The 16,267-nt window shown below is 40.5% G+C and overlaps 1 protein-coding gene and 1 pseudogene across 2 annotated transcripts in view; one reads left to right on the top strand and one right to left on the bottom strand.

Annotated features, from left to right (window-relative positions):
* The first annotated feature begins 3,423 nt into the window (after positions 1 to 3,423).
* PIWIL2 (piwi like RNA-mediated gene silencing 2) overlaps positions 3,424 to 16,267 on the top strand; it is a 70,559-nt gene continuing 57,715 nt past the window's right edge. For both annotated transcript variants that reach the window (XM_028114345.1, XM_028114346.1), the window contains exons 1-9: positions 3,424 to 3,612; positions 5,093 to 5,180; positions 5,331 to 5,469; positions 5,956 to 6,162; positions 6,753 to 6,863; positions 9,247 to 9,364; positions 9,835 to 9,959; positions 10,789 to 10,869; positions 11,172 to 11,285. In XM_028114345.1, the coding sequence (XP_027970146.1) occupies positions 3,424 to 3,612; positions 5,093 to 5,180; positions 5,331 to 5,469; positions 5,956 to 6,162; positions 6,753 to 6,863; positions 9,247 to 9,364; positions 9,835 to 9,959; positions 10,789 to 10,869; positions 11,172 to 11,285 (1,172 nt within the window). The remainder of the gene's footprint in view (positions 3,613 to 5,092; positions 5,181 to 5,330; positions 5,470 to 5,955; positions 6,163 to 6,752; positions 6,864 to 9,246; positions 9,365 to 9,834; positions 9,960 to 10,788; positions 10,870 to 11,171; positions 11,286 to 16,267) is intronic.
* LOC114217485 (thymosin beta-10 pseudogene) lies at positions 13,871 to 14,295 on the bottom strand (annotated as a pseudogene).

Genomic DNA, 16,267 nt, shown 5'->3' on the forward strand with positions numbered 1-16,267 from the left:
TTAAGTGTCTGCCTTCTGCTCAGGTCGTAATCCCAGGGTGTTAGGACCTAGCCCCGCATGGCGCTCCCTGCTCGGTGGGATGCCTGTTTCTCCCCCTCCCACCCACCCCCACTTGTGTTCCCTTTCTCACTGTGTCTCTCTCTGTCAGATAAATGAATAAAAATCTTAAAAAAAAAAAAACAAAACCTAATGATGTAGGGAAGCCTGGGTGGCTCAGTTGATTAAGTGGCTGCCTTCGCTCAAGTCAAGATCCGCAGGGTCCTGGGATGGAGTCCCGCATCGGGCTCCCTGCTCAGTGGGGAGCCTGCTTCTCCCTCTCCCTCTGCTTGTGCTCTGTCAAATAAATAAAATCTTAAAAAAAAAAATGATGTAATGTATAGTGATTAACATAACAAAATAAAACTTTAAAAAAGATTTTATTTATTTATTTGTCAGAGAGACAGAGAGAGCACAGAATCAGGACGAGCAGCAGGCAGAGAGAGAAGCAGACTCCCAGCTGAGCAAGGAGCCCCATAGAGGACTCGATTCCAGGGTCCCGCGATCATGACCTGAGCGGAAGGCAGACACTTAACGGACTGAGCCACTCCGGCATCCCTGAGCAAATTTTTTTTATGGGAGTTGCCCACAGAACAGAGTCCAGATCATAGAAACATAATACATTCAATGCTAACGCTTACTCCTAACTTCCGGATCCCCATTTCAAACACCCTTTTGGGGATGAATCTTCTGTAGAACGAAGCTGCTAGAAAGGGAGACGGTCTTTTCACAGACGAGCCAATGAGATGGATGCATCCTGTGAGTGGCGTATCGTTTGGCCAATGGGGTCAGCCCCTGGGGCCCCGCAAGAGGACCGGAAATTGGACTGGAGCATGTGGGCCTTTCGGCGTGTCAGTGCGTCGAGTGCGGTGCTCCGCTGACGTTCAGCGGAACCTGGTGACGGCTGGAGCCTCCTGTGCGGACGGAACGGAGGTTTGGAAGGTCAGGGAGGCCCAGGTAACCTCCGTGCAGGCCAGGCGGGCTCTCGCTCAAGCCTGCAGTAGCGAGCGGGGTTCCTTCCGGCCCAGTGCGGACCCCCCCACCCCCCACCCCAGGCGGGAGAAACTGTGGGCCCTGGGTGGGGCCAGGCCAGGGGCGGGAAGTCGTTATTTCACGCCGGGTGTGTAGGAGGAACGCAGGACCTGGAGAAGGTATAAAGGTTGGGGCCCAAGGAGAGAGGGGATTCCTGCTGGTTCTGAGTGTTATTTGGATGGCAACAGTGGGTGGGAACCCCAGCAAAGCTACTGGTTTGGGGACTTTCCTCTGGGGTGGAGGGGGGTAGGATTTGCCCTCTGGGGGCTTCCCTTCTGGTTAGGCCCCCAGTCATAGTGCCTCAGCCCAGAGCTGGCACCTGGAGAGGTGGGGAAGGCAGGCCTGGCCCCGGGCCTTTCCCTGTTGCACATTCTAGGCTGCCCACTCTCTGCTAACTTATCAAAGGAGGAAGTCCACATTAAGCGAGGGCCTTCTGGAGGAGGGGCCAGAATCCATAGCAGTGATGATGGAGGTGAGGGAGGAGTGGAGAAGGGAGGATTCCAGAGATCTTGTAATTGGTAGGTGTCATAGCGCCCCTCAGTGTGTACCAGTTAGGCAACTGATTCTTTCGGTGGTGCTGGGAAGATGTGAGCAAAGAGGCCAGGCTAACTGAAAAGGAGTTTAAGCACTTAGAGTTACTGTAGCCCTTAGGGAAGGGTGGCATATCCTGCCATTTTTGTGTAAAAGAGGGTAGTCTAGGTAAAAATTGAAAATTTATTTTTGCCAGATCCTGAACTACTTCCACCTATAGTATAGTAGGATTTCTGTCAGTCCTGTCTTTACGTAGATGGCGTGATTTTTGTAGCTAATGCTTAAGGCAGGTTTGCAAAAGTTAAGAGGTTTATTTGTCAGTTAAGGATTCTTTGGGGACCACGAGTGGGTCAGGGCAATGAAGGGAGCTCTTTAAAGAAGGACTCCTGAATTCTATAGGTTATAAAGTGATTTTGAAGAGGCTTAGTGGTCCTGAGATTTGAGGAGCAGGAAGAGCCTCATCCCTAGTTACCTGGGTGCGAAAAAGGGTATTTAAATGTTACCCATGAGACTCAGCAGGTATTGCAAGCTCAAAGCAAAAGGGTCTACATCCTAGAGAACTCAGTTCTGATAGAGTTTGAAAGAAGAGTTTGATAGAGAGGAATTGGATAAAGATTCAGAGAAGCAACTATGGAGATCAAGGAGAAGATGGAATAGTGTAAAGTGAAAATAGATTAGGAAAAAAAAATGAGGACTCTAGTAGAGGAAAGATAGGCCAAAAACAAAGCAAAATCCATAAGTATTTACTGACAGAATAATTTTGTAATATGGCCATGGTAACTGTGAACTTGCTCATAAACCAAAATCATGTTCATACATAAAAAGTGTTTCCTGTACAACAAGCAGTTAACTTACAGGACCAAGTTCTCTGAGAGGCTGTTTGGGTAGAAAATATAAGTAACTTTGATGAGAGCTTGGCTTTTAAGGCTTGCTGATGGAGAGTATTTAGAATATTCCAGGTTAAAACTGTGGAAAGAGCCGAGATGTCCATCGACAGATGAATGGATAAAGAAGATGTGGTATATATACACAATGGAATATTATGCAGCCATCAAAAGGAATGAGATCTTGCCATTTGCAACGACGTGGATGGAACTGGGGGGTGTTATCCTGAGTGAAATAAGTCAATCAGAGAAAGACATGTATCATATGACCTCACTGATATGAGGAATTCTTAATCTCAGGAAACAAACTGAGGGTTGCTGGAGTGGTGGGGGGTGGGAGGGATGGGGTGGCTGGGTGATAGACATTGGGGAGGGTATGTGTGCTATGGGGAGCACTGTGAATTGTGCAAGACTGTTGAATCACAGATCTGTACTTCTGAAACAAATAATGCAATATATGTTAAGAAAAAAAAAAGGAGTTAGCAGGAGGGGAAGAATGAAGGGGAGTAAGTTGGAGGGGGAGACAAACCATGAGAGACGATGGACTCTGAAAAACAAACTGAAGGTTCTAGAGGGGAGGAGGATGGGGGGCTGGGTTAGCCTGGTGATGGGTATTAAAGAGGGCACGTTCTGCGTGGAGCACTGGGTGTTATGCACAAACAATGAATCATGGAACACTACATCAAAAACTAATGATGTATGGTGATTAACATAACAATAAAAAATTAAAAAAAAAGAATATTCCAGGCTAAATAGAGCTTTAGAAGTGAATATGATATAGCAGGTATTACTGGTCTGACCTAAGGAAACTGTGTTTTTAATGCTTTGTGAGTCTGTCTTGAAGGAAAAGGAAAACAATTAGGAATCTTTAATCTTTATAAAATGCCGGCAGATAATTGATCAGAACAGGATTGACACCCGTATCCTCTGCAGCCTTTCAATGGATCCTGTCCGACCACCCTTCAGGGGCTCTTCTGTGCACCTGTCTCAGTGTGTACGGATGCCAGGCTCTTGGCCACAAGCTCCTAAACCTTTGGACTCAGCTCTGGGCAGGGCAGGACCTGCAGGCAGAGGCCATGTGTTTGGAAAGCCAGGGGAACCAAGCCCACGGAGTGGGCCAGCACAAAGGGTAAGACCGTGTCTGGATGCACAGTAGCAGCATACAGCTTATCATCAGAGGAAATAACAGATTTCAAATAACTGTGAAGCCCTATATGAAAAAAAAAGATTTGGGCTTTTTTGGTTGGTTGATTGGTTGGGCTTTGTTTTTGTTTTTCTTAGTTGCATTCTGGGCATACATTTCAAATCCTAGAGTTGTGAGTTTAGAAAAAGTGCCTTGTAAAGAATGCTAGATAGACTTGGGTATAGACCTCAGCCCTCTAGCTTCTATAGATATAAATAAACATACATACATAAATGGCAGGTTTGAAGATACGGCTTTTAAGTGTTTAGATTTTTGCATTGGGTTTGACTCTATGGTATTAGCAGCCACTTCTGCTTCTGAGGTAATAATTATTAAGAAGGTTCCTTTTAGAGGGCTCTTTGCCCAAATCTTAAAGAAAAAGATCTTCAGCTATTGCTTCTAATGTGTGTACAATTGCATGTATGTGCATTCTTAATTTTCTAATTATATAGTAATTTCAAGAATGGTATTTGTCTATAATTAAGAAATCTCAAAGAATAAAGTGTTAACAAATACAGGAAGAACCAGATAATGCAGTTATGGCAATTTTAAGTAGAGTAATGTAAAGTTATGTAGGCAGAAGAAAAGATGACATTATGTTGTATTTTTTCTCTGATGACTTGCTTGAGTCTATATGTGACAGCTCTAATTGGGGTAATAACACTAAACTTTCAAGACTGCCATAGAAAATAGTAGCAAGTTTTGTTGGAGGTTATTTTAAAAAACCCAACCTCAGGTACTTTTAAATGGTCAGCTTTTTTCTGAAAATGTATTAACTAGTACAGTGTTCCCTCTTACCTTGGGTGTATAGGAAACAAACTAGAAAAATGGCACTTTGTTATTCTGTACATCAACTCATGGACTATACCTGTATTTACGCTTGAAAACCTAAGATGATATTGTTATAAGTATTAAGAGTGTTTATTGAAAGTGTTTATGAAAACTACTTAAAGGGGCACCTGGGTGGCTAAGTTGGTTAAGCTCCAACTCTTGATTTCAGCTCAGGTCATGATCTCAGGGTTGTGAGATGAAGTCCAGTGTTGGGCTCTGTGCTGGGTATGGAATCTGCTTGAGATTCTTATTCTCTCTCCCTCTCTCCATCTGCCCCTCCCCCCTCTAAAAAAACTACTTAAATAATTTTTATGAGGTATTTTTATTCTTTATTCTTATAACATGTATAGAATTCAAAGATGATTTTTATTACTTACCAAGACTTTAAGAAAACCATCAGTGTTTCTGGGTGTCTTGTTAGAAACATCATTCTTATGTCTTCTAAAACACTTCACTACGTATGTTACAGAATGTGTGTCACTTGCAGTCATTGAAATAACACTGTTATTTCATCTTAGAAATGAAAAGCATTCTACATCTTAGAATAACTGTCGAAATATATTTTTTAATAACTCTACTCATTAACTTTCCATAGGAATCTGTAGGTTTGGTCTCTATGTTCCGAGGACTGGGCCTTGAGACAGTGTCCCAGATCCCTCTGAAACGTGAAGTGCCTCCATTAGGTATGTGGAAAACTAACTTGCAAAAAAGTGTGGGAATATGTATGTATGATTTCTTTGTTCTTAAATTCATACAATTTATCTTCATAAAAATATCTACTTTACAACACCTTCAACTCACAGTTATAGTTGGGTTTTGGCCCTTCCATTCAGGTAGAGGCATTTTAGGTCGAGGCTTATTTACCAGTACGGTGCGCAAGGACAAAGAAGAACCGCATCCCACATTTCCAGATCCTTCCGTGTTGGCAGCTGGGGATAGCAAGATAGCAGAGGCCTGCGTTGGTTGGAATAGGTGGGTAAAGTTGCCTTCCAGGGAAATTCAAATTCAGATGAAATACCTCTATAAGCCCAAATGGAAACTCTGAAAAGGGTCGTATTATCTTATAAACAATACATGGTTTTATATTAAAGAATGGATGTTTTCCAAAAATAATCAGCAGCCACCGCTCCCATCAGTCATTGGAAAAGGGTAAAAAGTAGTTCTCTGCTGGGCAGTTTACAACTCCATTTGCCCTGTTAAGTTAACCTGATTGTGGTGGTTCTTTAACCTGGCTGATTCACTCTTCCACCTCAATTCTGCCCTGGAAATTGGCCTTGAGAGTCAGTATGAATAGCACTTAGCAAATGAGTCTGGTAGGCATATTTGGTTCTGAAGAGAATCCCAAGGTTTTGTTCCCTTTGCTGACTCCTTCAGGAAAAGAATGTAGACTTGGAGGAATCATTTAGATAGGAACATGGTTGAGAAAGTCCTGATTTGCTTTTCTTTTCAACATTTCAGAATGCTTGGAAGAGGGAATTCGGATACATCTTTATTACCTTTGGGAAGAGCAACTGGTAGTATAGGCAGAGGAGTATACAAGGCTCCTGGTGCTCTCAGCCTAACCTCTCGGGATCCTACCCAGCTATCATCACCACCACCTCTGCCCCCATCCTCACCTCACCCTCTGGATCACCCTCTACTTGGGACTGTAGAACACAAGGAAAAGTAAGTCTGGAGCACCGCCTTCTCTGCTTGATAATGATGTGGGAGGAGGCCTTATAATATTATAAACACTGTTTCTGTTGTGTCTAAAAGCCTTTGTGGGTGGTAGGTGCTGCAGGGTTGTTTGTTTTTTGGGTTTTTGCCAGTGGGGAGAATGACAAAGAGGTGGGACAATTCCTGATGAAGTGAAATGGGGTTGATGGTTTAGATAGTGTGTACCAGAAGAGTAGACTCAAATGATTTTTCATTTCCTTCTCAATTCAGACAGCCAGTTGTTTGTCACATCGAAGATTAGGAAATTATCTAGGAAAGATATTGCAGCTTTCTTGGTGGAACTAATTTTTGTGTTCTTGGTTAGCTGGCCTCAATTATTCCATTGATATTACCAGGGCAAAGAGGGTGATCTTAACTTCTCCAATTAGAGATTGCTAAGAACTTAGCTTCTAGCCTTCAAAGCTTGCTTTTGTGTAACTTGGGTAAGCTAAGTGTAAAATATCACTTCCCTCAGTGTTCTTTTTCTCTTTAATTTTTTTGTGGCGTGAGTTGTTTGCATTTTTGTTTTTGTTATATGTGTGCTTTTGTTTATTTTCCAGAGAGCTTTTTGTAAAACAAGGCTCAAAAGGAACACCTCAGTCTTTGGGATTGAACCTTATCAAAATACAGTGTCATAATGAAGCAGTTTATCAATATCATGTGACTTTCAGGTATTCACAACTTTTTTCTCTGTATTCACTTCTTAGTGAATTAGAGAACAGTAATGAAATCGTTTCCCTGGAATAACTGGGTATTTTTCTGTGTGATTCCTGATGAGCGTCCCTCCACAATAATACACAAACTCAGAACCTTGTGATAAATTCAAGGTTAACATTATTTGTGTTTAGCTGTATTACCATTTCCAATTTTAACTTAATAGGTGCCATTTTATACACCTGTAAGGTGGATTTACTGTGAAGTTGATGAAGCTTAGGGTCAGGGCCTTTTACTTGCATAGACCCCTTCCATAACCTTTTAACTTACTTTGTATCTGTAATTTTGTATTCTTCCTCTTAAAGAGAGACCCCCACAGACACTGGTGTAAGACCCACACCCCACAAAACCTGGATCCTCCTTGCATAAGTCTCATACCATGATGGCTCTCCAGTGACAGTCTAGGGTGAAATTTGAGGGTGAGAAAATCAGAGAGAATAACTTTAATCTTATATCAATAACTTCAGGGTTTCTCATACTTCTTAAAAACTAAGAATTCGTATTAGTTTGTGTTCTCTTTTCAAATCTCAGGAAGGGAGCATTTGGGTGACTCAGCTGGTTAAGCATCCAACTCTTGATCTCAGCTTAGGTCTTGATCTCAGGGTTGTGGGTTCAGCCCTGCGTTGGGCTCCACGCGTGCTTAAAATCTCAGGAGAGTCATTAGCTGGAGGATATTAGCTGGAAGTGTGAAAATGAAAGTGATTTGGAGTATCTGTGGAGAGAAAATAGGAAGATGGAAGACTGAATTTTTGAAGCACAGATGTATAAGAGGAGTAAGTGGAGTGAAAGAGAAAATAAAGGAAGTTAGGGGGAAATACCTTGAAAACAGATTATAAAGACCAAAGGAAGGGCTCCTTTGAATGAGGAAGAGGTGGTTGACTTTGGCCACAGGAAAAAAAGTTACTGAATTTACTCTGAAGAACACCCTTGTTGATTTTCCACTAGATTTGTTAGAATTATGGAGAAAAAAACTAGACTAAAAGAACCAAGGAGAGCACAGGCGATTGGAAATAGCCAGTGAACTGGCCACATAAAAAGTATGTAAGAGAAATGAGAAATGGAACGATAAAGAGAGTAATTGCTTTAAAGTTGAGCACATGTGGCAGGTGAAGAGAAGGAGCTAAAAAAGAGGGTGAAATTGAACCTCCCCCCAGAAGGGAGGGTAGTGGAAATGAGCCTGCTCTGGAATGTAAAGGAAACAGATAAGCATTAATGAGAGGGAAGAACCCTTTCTCTGGAAATGGATTGACAAATGTTAATGAAGCAGAAAGGAGTGTGAGTCTTCACAGGCCTCTGCATTGACTGGACAGTGGAGAAGACATGGATTCTGTAAATTTCAAGATGGTAGATCTGGACCTTTGAAGCCACAATATAAAGAGCATCCCAGACCATTGAGAGGATACTGAGATGTACTATAGTGGACTGGTTATCCTGGGGCTTCCTTGTATTATGTGAAGGAAGTCCAGAGACACAATTTTAAATACTGTGTTTAGGGCATAGTGCCATTCATGTAGATGAATTTTTGGAGAAGCATTTTGAAATGTGATACTAGCATATGAATGTTTAGTTTTGGGGACAGCTATATTGGATTACCACTTGATTTTTTAATCTTTCATCTTGTACTTGAACATACTTAATCCTTTTTAGCCTTAGATATGTTTAAACTTTCTAGTTGTACAACAGGGCTCTGTGTTACTGATATGAAATGGGACAGCCATTGTACCACATAGCTACTGGAGCTTTTTAAAGCTGTAAGATTTGTGACAATCAATAAAAAGTAGAAATCGCCACAAGTGAAAAATAGTTGGAGTAAAATCCTCTTTTTAAAAAGTTATTTTTAAAGTGTGTATTTTTGCAGACTCTAGATCAGGGATTGGCAAAATATGGCTGGCCTGCAGGGCAAATCTGCCTGTTCTGTAATAAAACTTTACTGGAACATAACCAGGTTCATTGGTTTACATATTGTCCATGATGCTTTCGTGCATGTTGGCCAAGTTGAGTGGAGACTCTATGACCTATAAAGCCTAAAATACTTGCTATCAGGCCCTTTACTGAGAAAGTTTTCTGACCTCTTGTCTAAAATCGGGAAAAACATACGCTGAAATGTTAAGGCAGTTGTCTTTGGGTGGTGGAATTGTGGTTGCTTTTTTTTTTCCTGTGGGCAGGTATTCTTGGGTTGATACTCCTTTTGTAGTCAGATGTATTTGAATTTTAATATGACCACTAGATGGAGCAGTAGTTACAAGTGACTGGTTCTCTACCAAACCTATTAAACAGGGGTAGTAAAGACTGCCTGCCATTTGAGCAAATTGAAGTAAAATTCTCTTTATTGTTTTCTAGCCCTAATGTGGAATGCAAAAGCATGAGGTTTGGCATGTTGAAGGACCATCAAGCTGTCACTGGAAACGTTACTGCTTTTGATGGATCCATTCTCTATCTGCCTATTAAGCTTCAACAAGTAAGACTAAATAGGAAATATATTTTGGAATGAAACCTAAGAGAGTTCTGGTGCTTTGAGTGGTAGGAAATCATAGACATCCTGATGTTTGAGTTGTACTTTCCTATTCTTTAAAGAAAGACAGGCTTTTCCATAACAAAGAAATGTCAGACTAAGAAACATTTTCATTTGAATTCTTCAAGAAGTTCCTTCTCACATAAGAGGAGTGGTTGGAAGCCTTTGACCTCAGTGACAGAGAATGGTTTAAGATTTCAAATGGGAAGGGATCTATTGCTAGTCAGTCCTCTTACCAAATCTTCTCTTAAATGCTAGTTGTCATGCTATGATTTGGCCCAGTGTGGACAGCAAAATGAGGGGAAAGTAGAAAATATATGTAAGACATTTTAGTGTTTTCCAGAACACAGTTGGATTAGATTAGGGCTTGGTAGTTTTGTCATTTTTTTTTTTACTTGCATATATTTATTTGTTAGGTTCTTGAGCTAAAAAGTCAAAGGAAAACTGATGGCGCAGATATCAGCATTAAGATTCAGTTGACAAAGATCCTGGAGCCCTATTCTGACTTGTGCATTCCGTTCTACAATGTTGTTTTCCGTCGGTGAGAAAACAGCTTATTTTCTTTAATCTCAGTCTTATATTTGTAACAGTGCTCTTCAAGAAGCTTGGATGGTATTATACTACGCACATATAAATAGGAGTTTAGAAACATTTAATAAATAAATAGATGGTATTGAGGCTAACTTATTGAAAAATTATGTCAAGTGATTAGCCAGATTTGGGTATAATGAAGGTAGGTTTGAGGTGGCTGGTTGGGTTCCTTTGGAATCATTCGGATTCCATCAAGCAGATGTTTATATTGCATAATTTCATGGTGTTACTGATGGGGCTACTCAGAGTGGTAGTGTACAAAAATTTATGCTGGAAGAATTTTTTTTCCACATCCCTTGATTTTTGGATTCAGACAGCTCATAATTTTTTTTTACTTTTTATAAGACCCAATTTTTCATAAAACTTATTCCTACACCACCTCTTTTTAAATGAGACACACAACGTAATTTCTACCCAGTAAGTTGAACTGCCGGGAACGAACACAGCTTCTTATGTCAGACTGATCTTTACAAACAGGAATTGACTCCCTTGCATTCTTTTTAGTTAATGGTGAAAAATAATGTAAATTGAACCTGGGAAATCAACTTGGTTTTTGGTCACCTGGTATGTAGGACAAGCTATTGTCAGTTGTATATACCTCAAGATAAGTGATAATTTTTTCTTTTGGCAACGGTGTTCTCAGCATAAGAGCTATATTGTGCAAAGGGCACCAATAATTTTGACACTTCAGGCTTCAAAAGGAAAATATTGTTAAGAGTAGTAGAGCTTGAATTTTTTTAATTATTCTCTAGAAGACCCATTTTTGCTTTTCATTTCAGGGTAATGAAACTTTTAGATATGAAGCTTGTGGGGAGAAACTTTTATGACCCTACAAGTGCTATGGTACTACAGCAACACAGGTCAGTGGTGTTCTTTTCCTCACTTTCGAATGTTCTGGAAAGAATTTTTTCATTGTGATTACCATATGTAGTACAGAAATCTCAACGGTATTTTATGATTGTGAATATAATTTATCAGTTAAATCTGTTTCATAGTTTAGTTTTTTAGTAAGTTCACAATGATGTTGATTTACTTTATTTCATGGTGCTTTCTCACTGTTACTGGGGAGGGGGGCGGTATTTGCTCAGCTGTTTCAAATGGGGGCATGGAAGTATCTGTGGTTTTTTTAGAACCCTGAGGTAAAGCTCACTTGTCTCTTCAGGTTGCAGATCTGGCCAGGCTATGCAGCTAGCATCCGAAGGACAGATGGAGGTCTTTTTCTCCTAGCTGATGTCTCGCATAAGGTCATTCGGAATGATTCAGTACTGGATGTCATGTGAGTGAATGGGGGGATTTACTTTTAACAAGCTAACAATTTTCTGAAAGTTCAGTAATAGCTGAATACAGATTGGCCATTGTTCTGTTTAGGTTTTAAATTGTAGAACAGGGACGCCTGGGTGGCTCGGTCATTGAGCGTCTGTCTTCGGCTCAGGTCATGATCCCAGGGTCCTGGGATCGAGCCCCACATCAGGCTCCCTGCTCTGCGGGAAGCCTGCTTCTCCCTCTCCCATTCCCCCTGCTTGTGTTCCTGCTCTAACTATCTCTCTCTCTGTCAAATAAATAAATATTAAAAAATTGTAGAACAGATTAAGGATACTAAATGTATGTAAGTCTTGCAGAGATAGGCATTTGAATAGAGACCTGTTGTACTTTGAGGAGGAATTGTATTTTTTTTTAAAGATTTATTTATTTCGTTGAAAGAGAGAGAGAACTTACAAGCAGGAGGGGCAGAGGGAGAGGGAGAGAGAGAGAAATCCTCAAGCAGACTCCACAGTGAGCATGGAGACCAACTCGGGGCTCAGTCTCACGACCCTGAGATCACGACCTGAGCCGAAACCAAGAGTCAGACATTTAACGAACTGCGCCACCCAGGTGCCCTGAGGAGGAATTGTATTTAACTCTGTAGTTAAGAAGGCTTGGTTTAATACACACACACACACACACCCTGAGTTTTTGTTTAAATGCTTTACTATAGGGGCACCTGGGTGACTCAGTTGGTTAAGCATCCAGCTCTTGGTTTCAGTCAGGTCATGATCTCAGGGTTTTGGACTTGAGCCCCATTTCAGGCTTTGTGCTCAGAGGGGAGTCTGCTTGAGGATTTCTCTCCCTCCCTCTCTCTCTCTCTCTGGAATAAATAAATAAATCTAAAAAAATGTGTTATTATAGTAAATCACTTACTATAGTAAATATAGATGTGATTAATTTGTAATGGCTTCATGAAATCCCATTTTTATAGATAAATATGTGTCCATTTCATTGATTCTTTTTTTTGAGGCTATGTACTTAGAAGTGGAATTACTTAATGAAAAGGCGTAACATTTTAAAGACTTTAAGAAAATATTTGCTATAATAAGATACTTAAATGTAAGGGTGCCTGGGTGTTTCAGTCAGTTAAGTGTTAGGTGTCTGCCTTTGGCTCAGATCATGGTCCCGGGATCTTGGGATCGAGCCCCACATCAGGCTACCTGCTCAGTGGAGAGTCTGCTTCTCTCTCTCCCTGTGCCCCTCCCTCTGCTCGTGCACTCTCTCTGTCTCACATGCTCTCTCTCTCAAAATCTTTTTAAAAAAAGATACTTAAATATACATTGACGGATTACCCTCTAGAACACTTATTCAGTTCATTTTTCCACCAGCTGTGTACAACTACTAGGCGTTATCAGGCTTATAAATCTTTGCTTATCTGATGAATTGATTCATTCCTTCGAATGCATTTATTGAGCTCCCGTTGTATACCAGAGTCTTGGGACATATCAGTTAACATAACAAAGATCTCTCTCCTCATGTAGTCAGGTACATAAACAGTAAATAATAAACACGGTAAGTGAATTGTATAGTATACTAGAAGTGTTGAGAGCTTTGGAAGGAAGAAAAAGTGGAACACAGAGTAGGAGAGATCAGGAGTACCAGGAGTGGGGGGGGGGTGGTGGAGAGCTGTAATTTTAGGTAGAGTGGCCAAGTTCATTCGAGCCAACACTTTAAGGAGTTGAGTTAGCCAGGTGAATATATGGGCGAAGGAACTTTTTGGCAGAGGGACAGCCGGAGTAAAGGCCTTTAAAAGACAGAAATATGCCTGGTTCATTCAAGGAGTGGCAGGGAAGCCAGGGTGACTAGTCAAGGGCAGTGGAAGTATGGGGAAGATGGAGGAGATGACAGGATAGAGCTTTGAAAGGCTGTTGTAAGGATTTTAGCTTTTACTTGAGTGAAGCATAGGATTTATGGCCAAGGAGTAACATGATGTGGCTTAAATTATAAAAGGATCCCTCCCATTGCTGCATGGGGGAGAGAGTTGGAAGGGTGGGAATAGAAGTGGGGAGACCAACCAGGAATCCAGGGGAGGCATGAAGATGGCAGCAGTGGAGGTGGCAAGAAGTGGTTGGCTCCTGGATAAATTGTGAAAGTAGTGCTCAGTCAGTGTCCTGGCTGGACGTGGGGTGTGAGATAAAGAGAGAGGTTGAGAATGGCTCACTTTTTTGGGGTGAATTTGTAGTTATTCTATCTTTCCTAGACTGTCTCTCCTTGATGGTGGGGGCCGTGTCTCTTTTCCTCACAGTACATCCAGCTCTGGTTGATTCCTAGCATATAGTAAATGTTCAAGAATATTTGTTAAATAAGAGTAGATGTCTTCAAATGCACTATTTCTTTCTTTATGGTCTCTGCTTTGCTTTTCTTCTTAGATAGATCTAACTTATTTTATGTTTTATTTTTTCCGATGTTTTAAACCTTCTGGAATTTATCTTGATGGGATGTTGGGATCATGATGATTGCCTTGGGACTGTCTCACAGTTTATTGGAAAACTTTTTTTTTTTTAATTTAAATCACTATCTTTATCATATGTTAAGGTACTTTGATTTACTTTTTTTTTTTTTTGCCACGAGGTGTGTTTTATTTTCATTAAACATAAAAATAATTTGCTATAATATCCCAGGGCAAACCGGAGAATTTGGCAGTCCGATTGGGGGGGGGGTCCCCTCAGAGACCCGCAGGCCAGTGGCGTCGGCACGGAGTGCCCGGGTTCACAGTGCAGCTTGTCGCTCATGTCCATCTTGCAGGTGGCTCTTCTTCCTCCACATCACGACTGGGGTGTCTCGAAGATGACGGGGGTGGGGAATCCTCTAGGTTCTTAGAAAATTTCACTCCACTTCTCCTGCTCAGTGGTCTCTTTGGTCGGCAGGGTGTTCTTCTCCTGCGTCTCTGTTTTCTTCAGCTTGGCGTTATCGAAGCTGGCGATTTCCCCCATGTCCGGCTTGTCTGCCATTTTCTTAAAGCGATCCGTGGAGTTCCGCTCCGAGCCCGGCGCCTGGTACTCCCACTTGCGTTGCTGCAGCAAGAGACTGATTTACTTCTGAATATTTCATTTTGATCCAGTGGTTAAAATCAATGTGATACTGTGTTTTAGTTATTGTAATTTTATTAGCTTTTAATATTTGTCAAGGAATCCTGTTTTCAGAATTTTCATAGTAAATGCCACCCATTTATTCTTTCATGTGATCCTTTGAGTGATTTAATGAAAACAAGAAAAAAAGTCAATTGGCATCAACTGGGGAGAATGTTCAGTGAATCTTCCTATTCACAAATATGGCATATTTTTCCATTTATTGAAATTTATTTTTATTAAAGTTTTACTTTCATAAAAGTTATTGTCATATTTTATTATAACTATACAAAAGCTATTTATGGATGAGTTATGTAGTGTATGTAGGATTGGTTTTGTTTTCTGCACAATTGCTTCTTTTGGATATAAAATTATCTTCATTTTCTAAGTACATAATTTTATATGTACTTACCACTAATTCAACAGTGTTTTGTAGATTTCAGAGTATAAGTTTTGCAATTATTCCTAAGTATTTTATTCTTTTGATGCATTTGTAAATGGATTTTTTTTTTAAATTTCATTTTCGGTTTGTCGCAAGTGTAGAGAAAAACAACTGATTTTTTTTTTTTATATCTTGTATTCCACAACCCCTTTGAAGTCATTTATTAGTTAAAACAGTTTATTTGGGGCGCCTGGGTGGCTCAGTCGTTAAGGGTCTGCCTTCAGCTCAGGTCATGATCCCAGGGTCCTGGGATCGAGTCCTGCATCGGGCTCCTTGCTCAGTGAGGAGCCTGCTTCTCCCTCTCTCCCTCTGCTGTTCCCCCTGCTTGTGCTCTCTCTCTCTCTCTCTGTCTGACAAATAAATAAATAAAAATCTTTAAAAAAAAAAAGTTTATTCATGGATTCTGTGGGATTTTCTATATAGGAGATCATGTCATCTGCAAATAAAGATACTTTTTACTTCTTCTTTTCCAATCTGGATCTCTTTTATTTCTTTTTTTTGCTGAATTATTCTGCTAGGACCTCTAGTACAATGTTGAATGGGCATGGTGAAAGTGAGGGAAAAAAAAAAGCCCTGACCCCGCCCCTCCTTAATGTAGTGGCCTTGGATATTCCCTTTGTTAATAAAGACAATTCAGTGGGGGGGGGGGGGCGTGGTGAGAGTGCACATCCTTGTCCTTTTCCTGATCTTAGGGAAAAAATATCCATCCAGTCTTTCACCATTAAGTATATTAGCTGTGAGTTTTCTGTAGATGCCCTTTTTTGGATTGAGGAAATTCCATTTTATTCCTAGCTTATTGAGTGTTCTTATCATGAAAGGAAATCGGGTTTTGGTCAAAAAAAAAAATCCTGCTTTTTAAATTGATTTTTTGATATTGAATCAACCTTGCATTCCTGGGATAAATCCCACTGGTTCGTGGTGTATAATTTTTTTCTCTATGTTGCTGGTTTGGGTTTGCTTATATTTTGTTGAGGATTTTTTTCTATATTCCTAAGTGATATCTCTATTTTTCTTGTGATACCTTTGTCTTGTGTTGATATCTGGGTAATATTGGCCTTATAGAAAGAGTTGGGAAGTATTCCCTTCCTCTTCTGTTTTTTTGAGAGAGTTTATGAAGGATTGGAATTCATTTTTCCTTTGGATGTACGGTAGAAATTTGACAGAGAAGCCATCTGGGTTTTGGTTTTTCTTTGTGTACAGTTTTTAAATCACTCATTTAATTTTTGTATTGTTAGATATTCTGATTTTCTATTTTTGGGTCAGTTTTGGTGATTTGTGTTTTTCTAGGAGTTTGTCCAGTTCATTTAGGTTATCTAATTTGTTGGCCTACTGATGTTCAAAGGGCTCCTCTACAGTTCTTTTTATTTCTCTGAGCCCAGTTGTAGTGTCCCCTCTTTCACCCTAGATTTTAGAAATCTGAGTCTCCTTTTTTCATAGGTGGTC

Source organism: Eumetopias jubatus, unplaced genomic scaffold (genome assembly GCF_037043125.1).
Source record: "Eumetopias jubatus isolate StellerSeaLion01/CBP00866 unplaced genomic scaffold, mEumJub1_p1.0 scaffold_2, whole genome shotgun sequence".
NCBI lineage: Eukaryota > Metazoa > Chordata > Mammalia > Carnivora > Otariidae > Eumetopias > Eumetopias jubatus.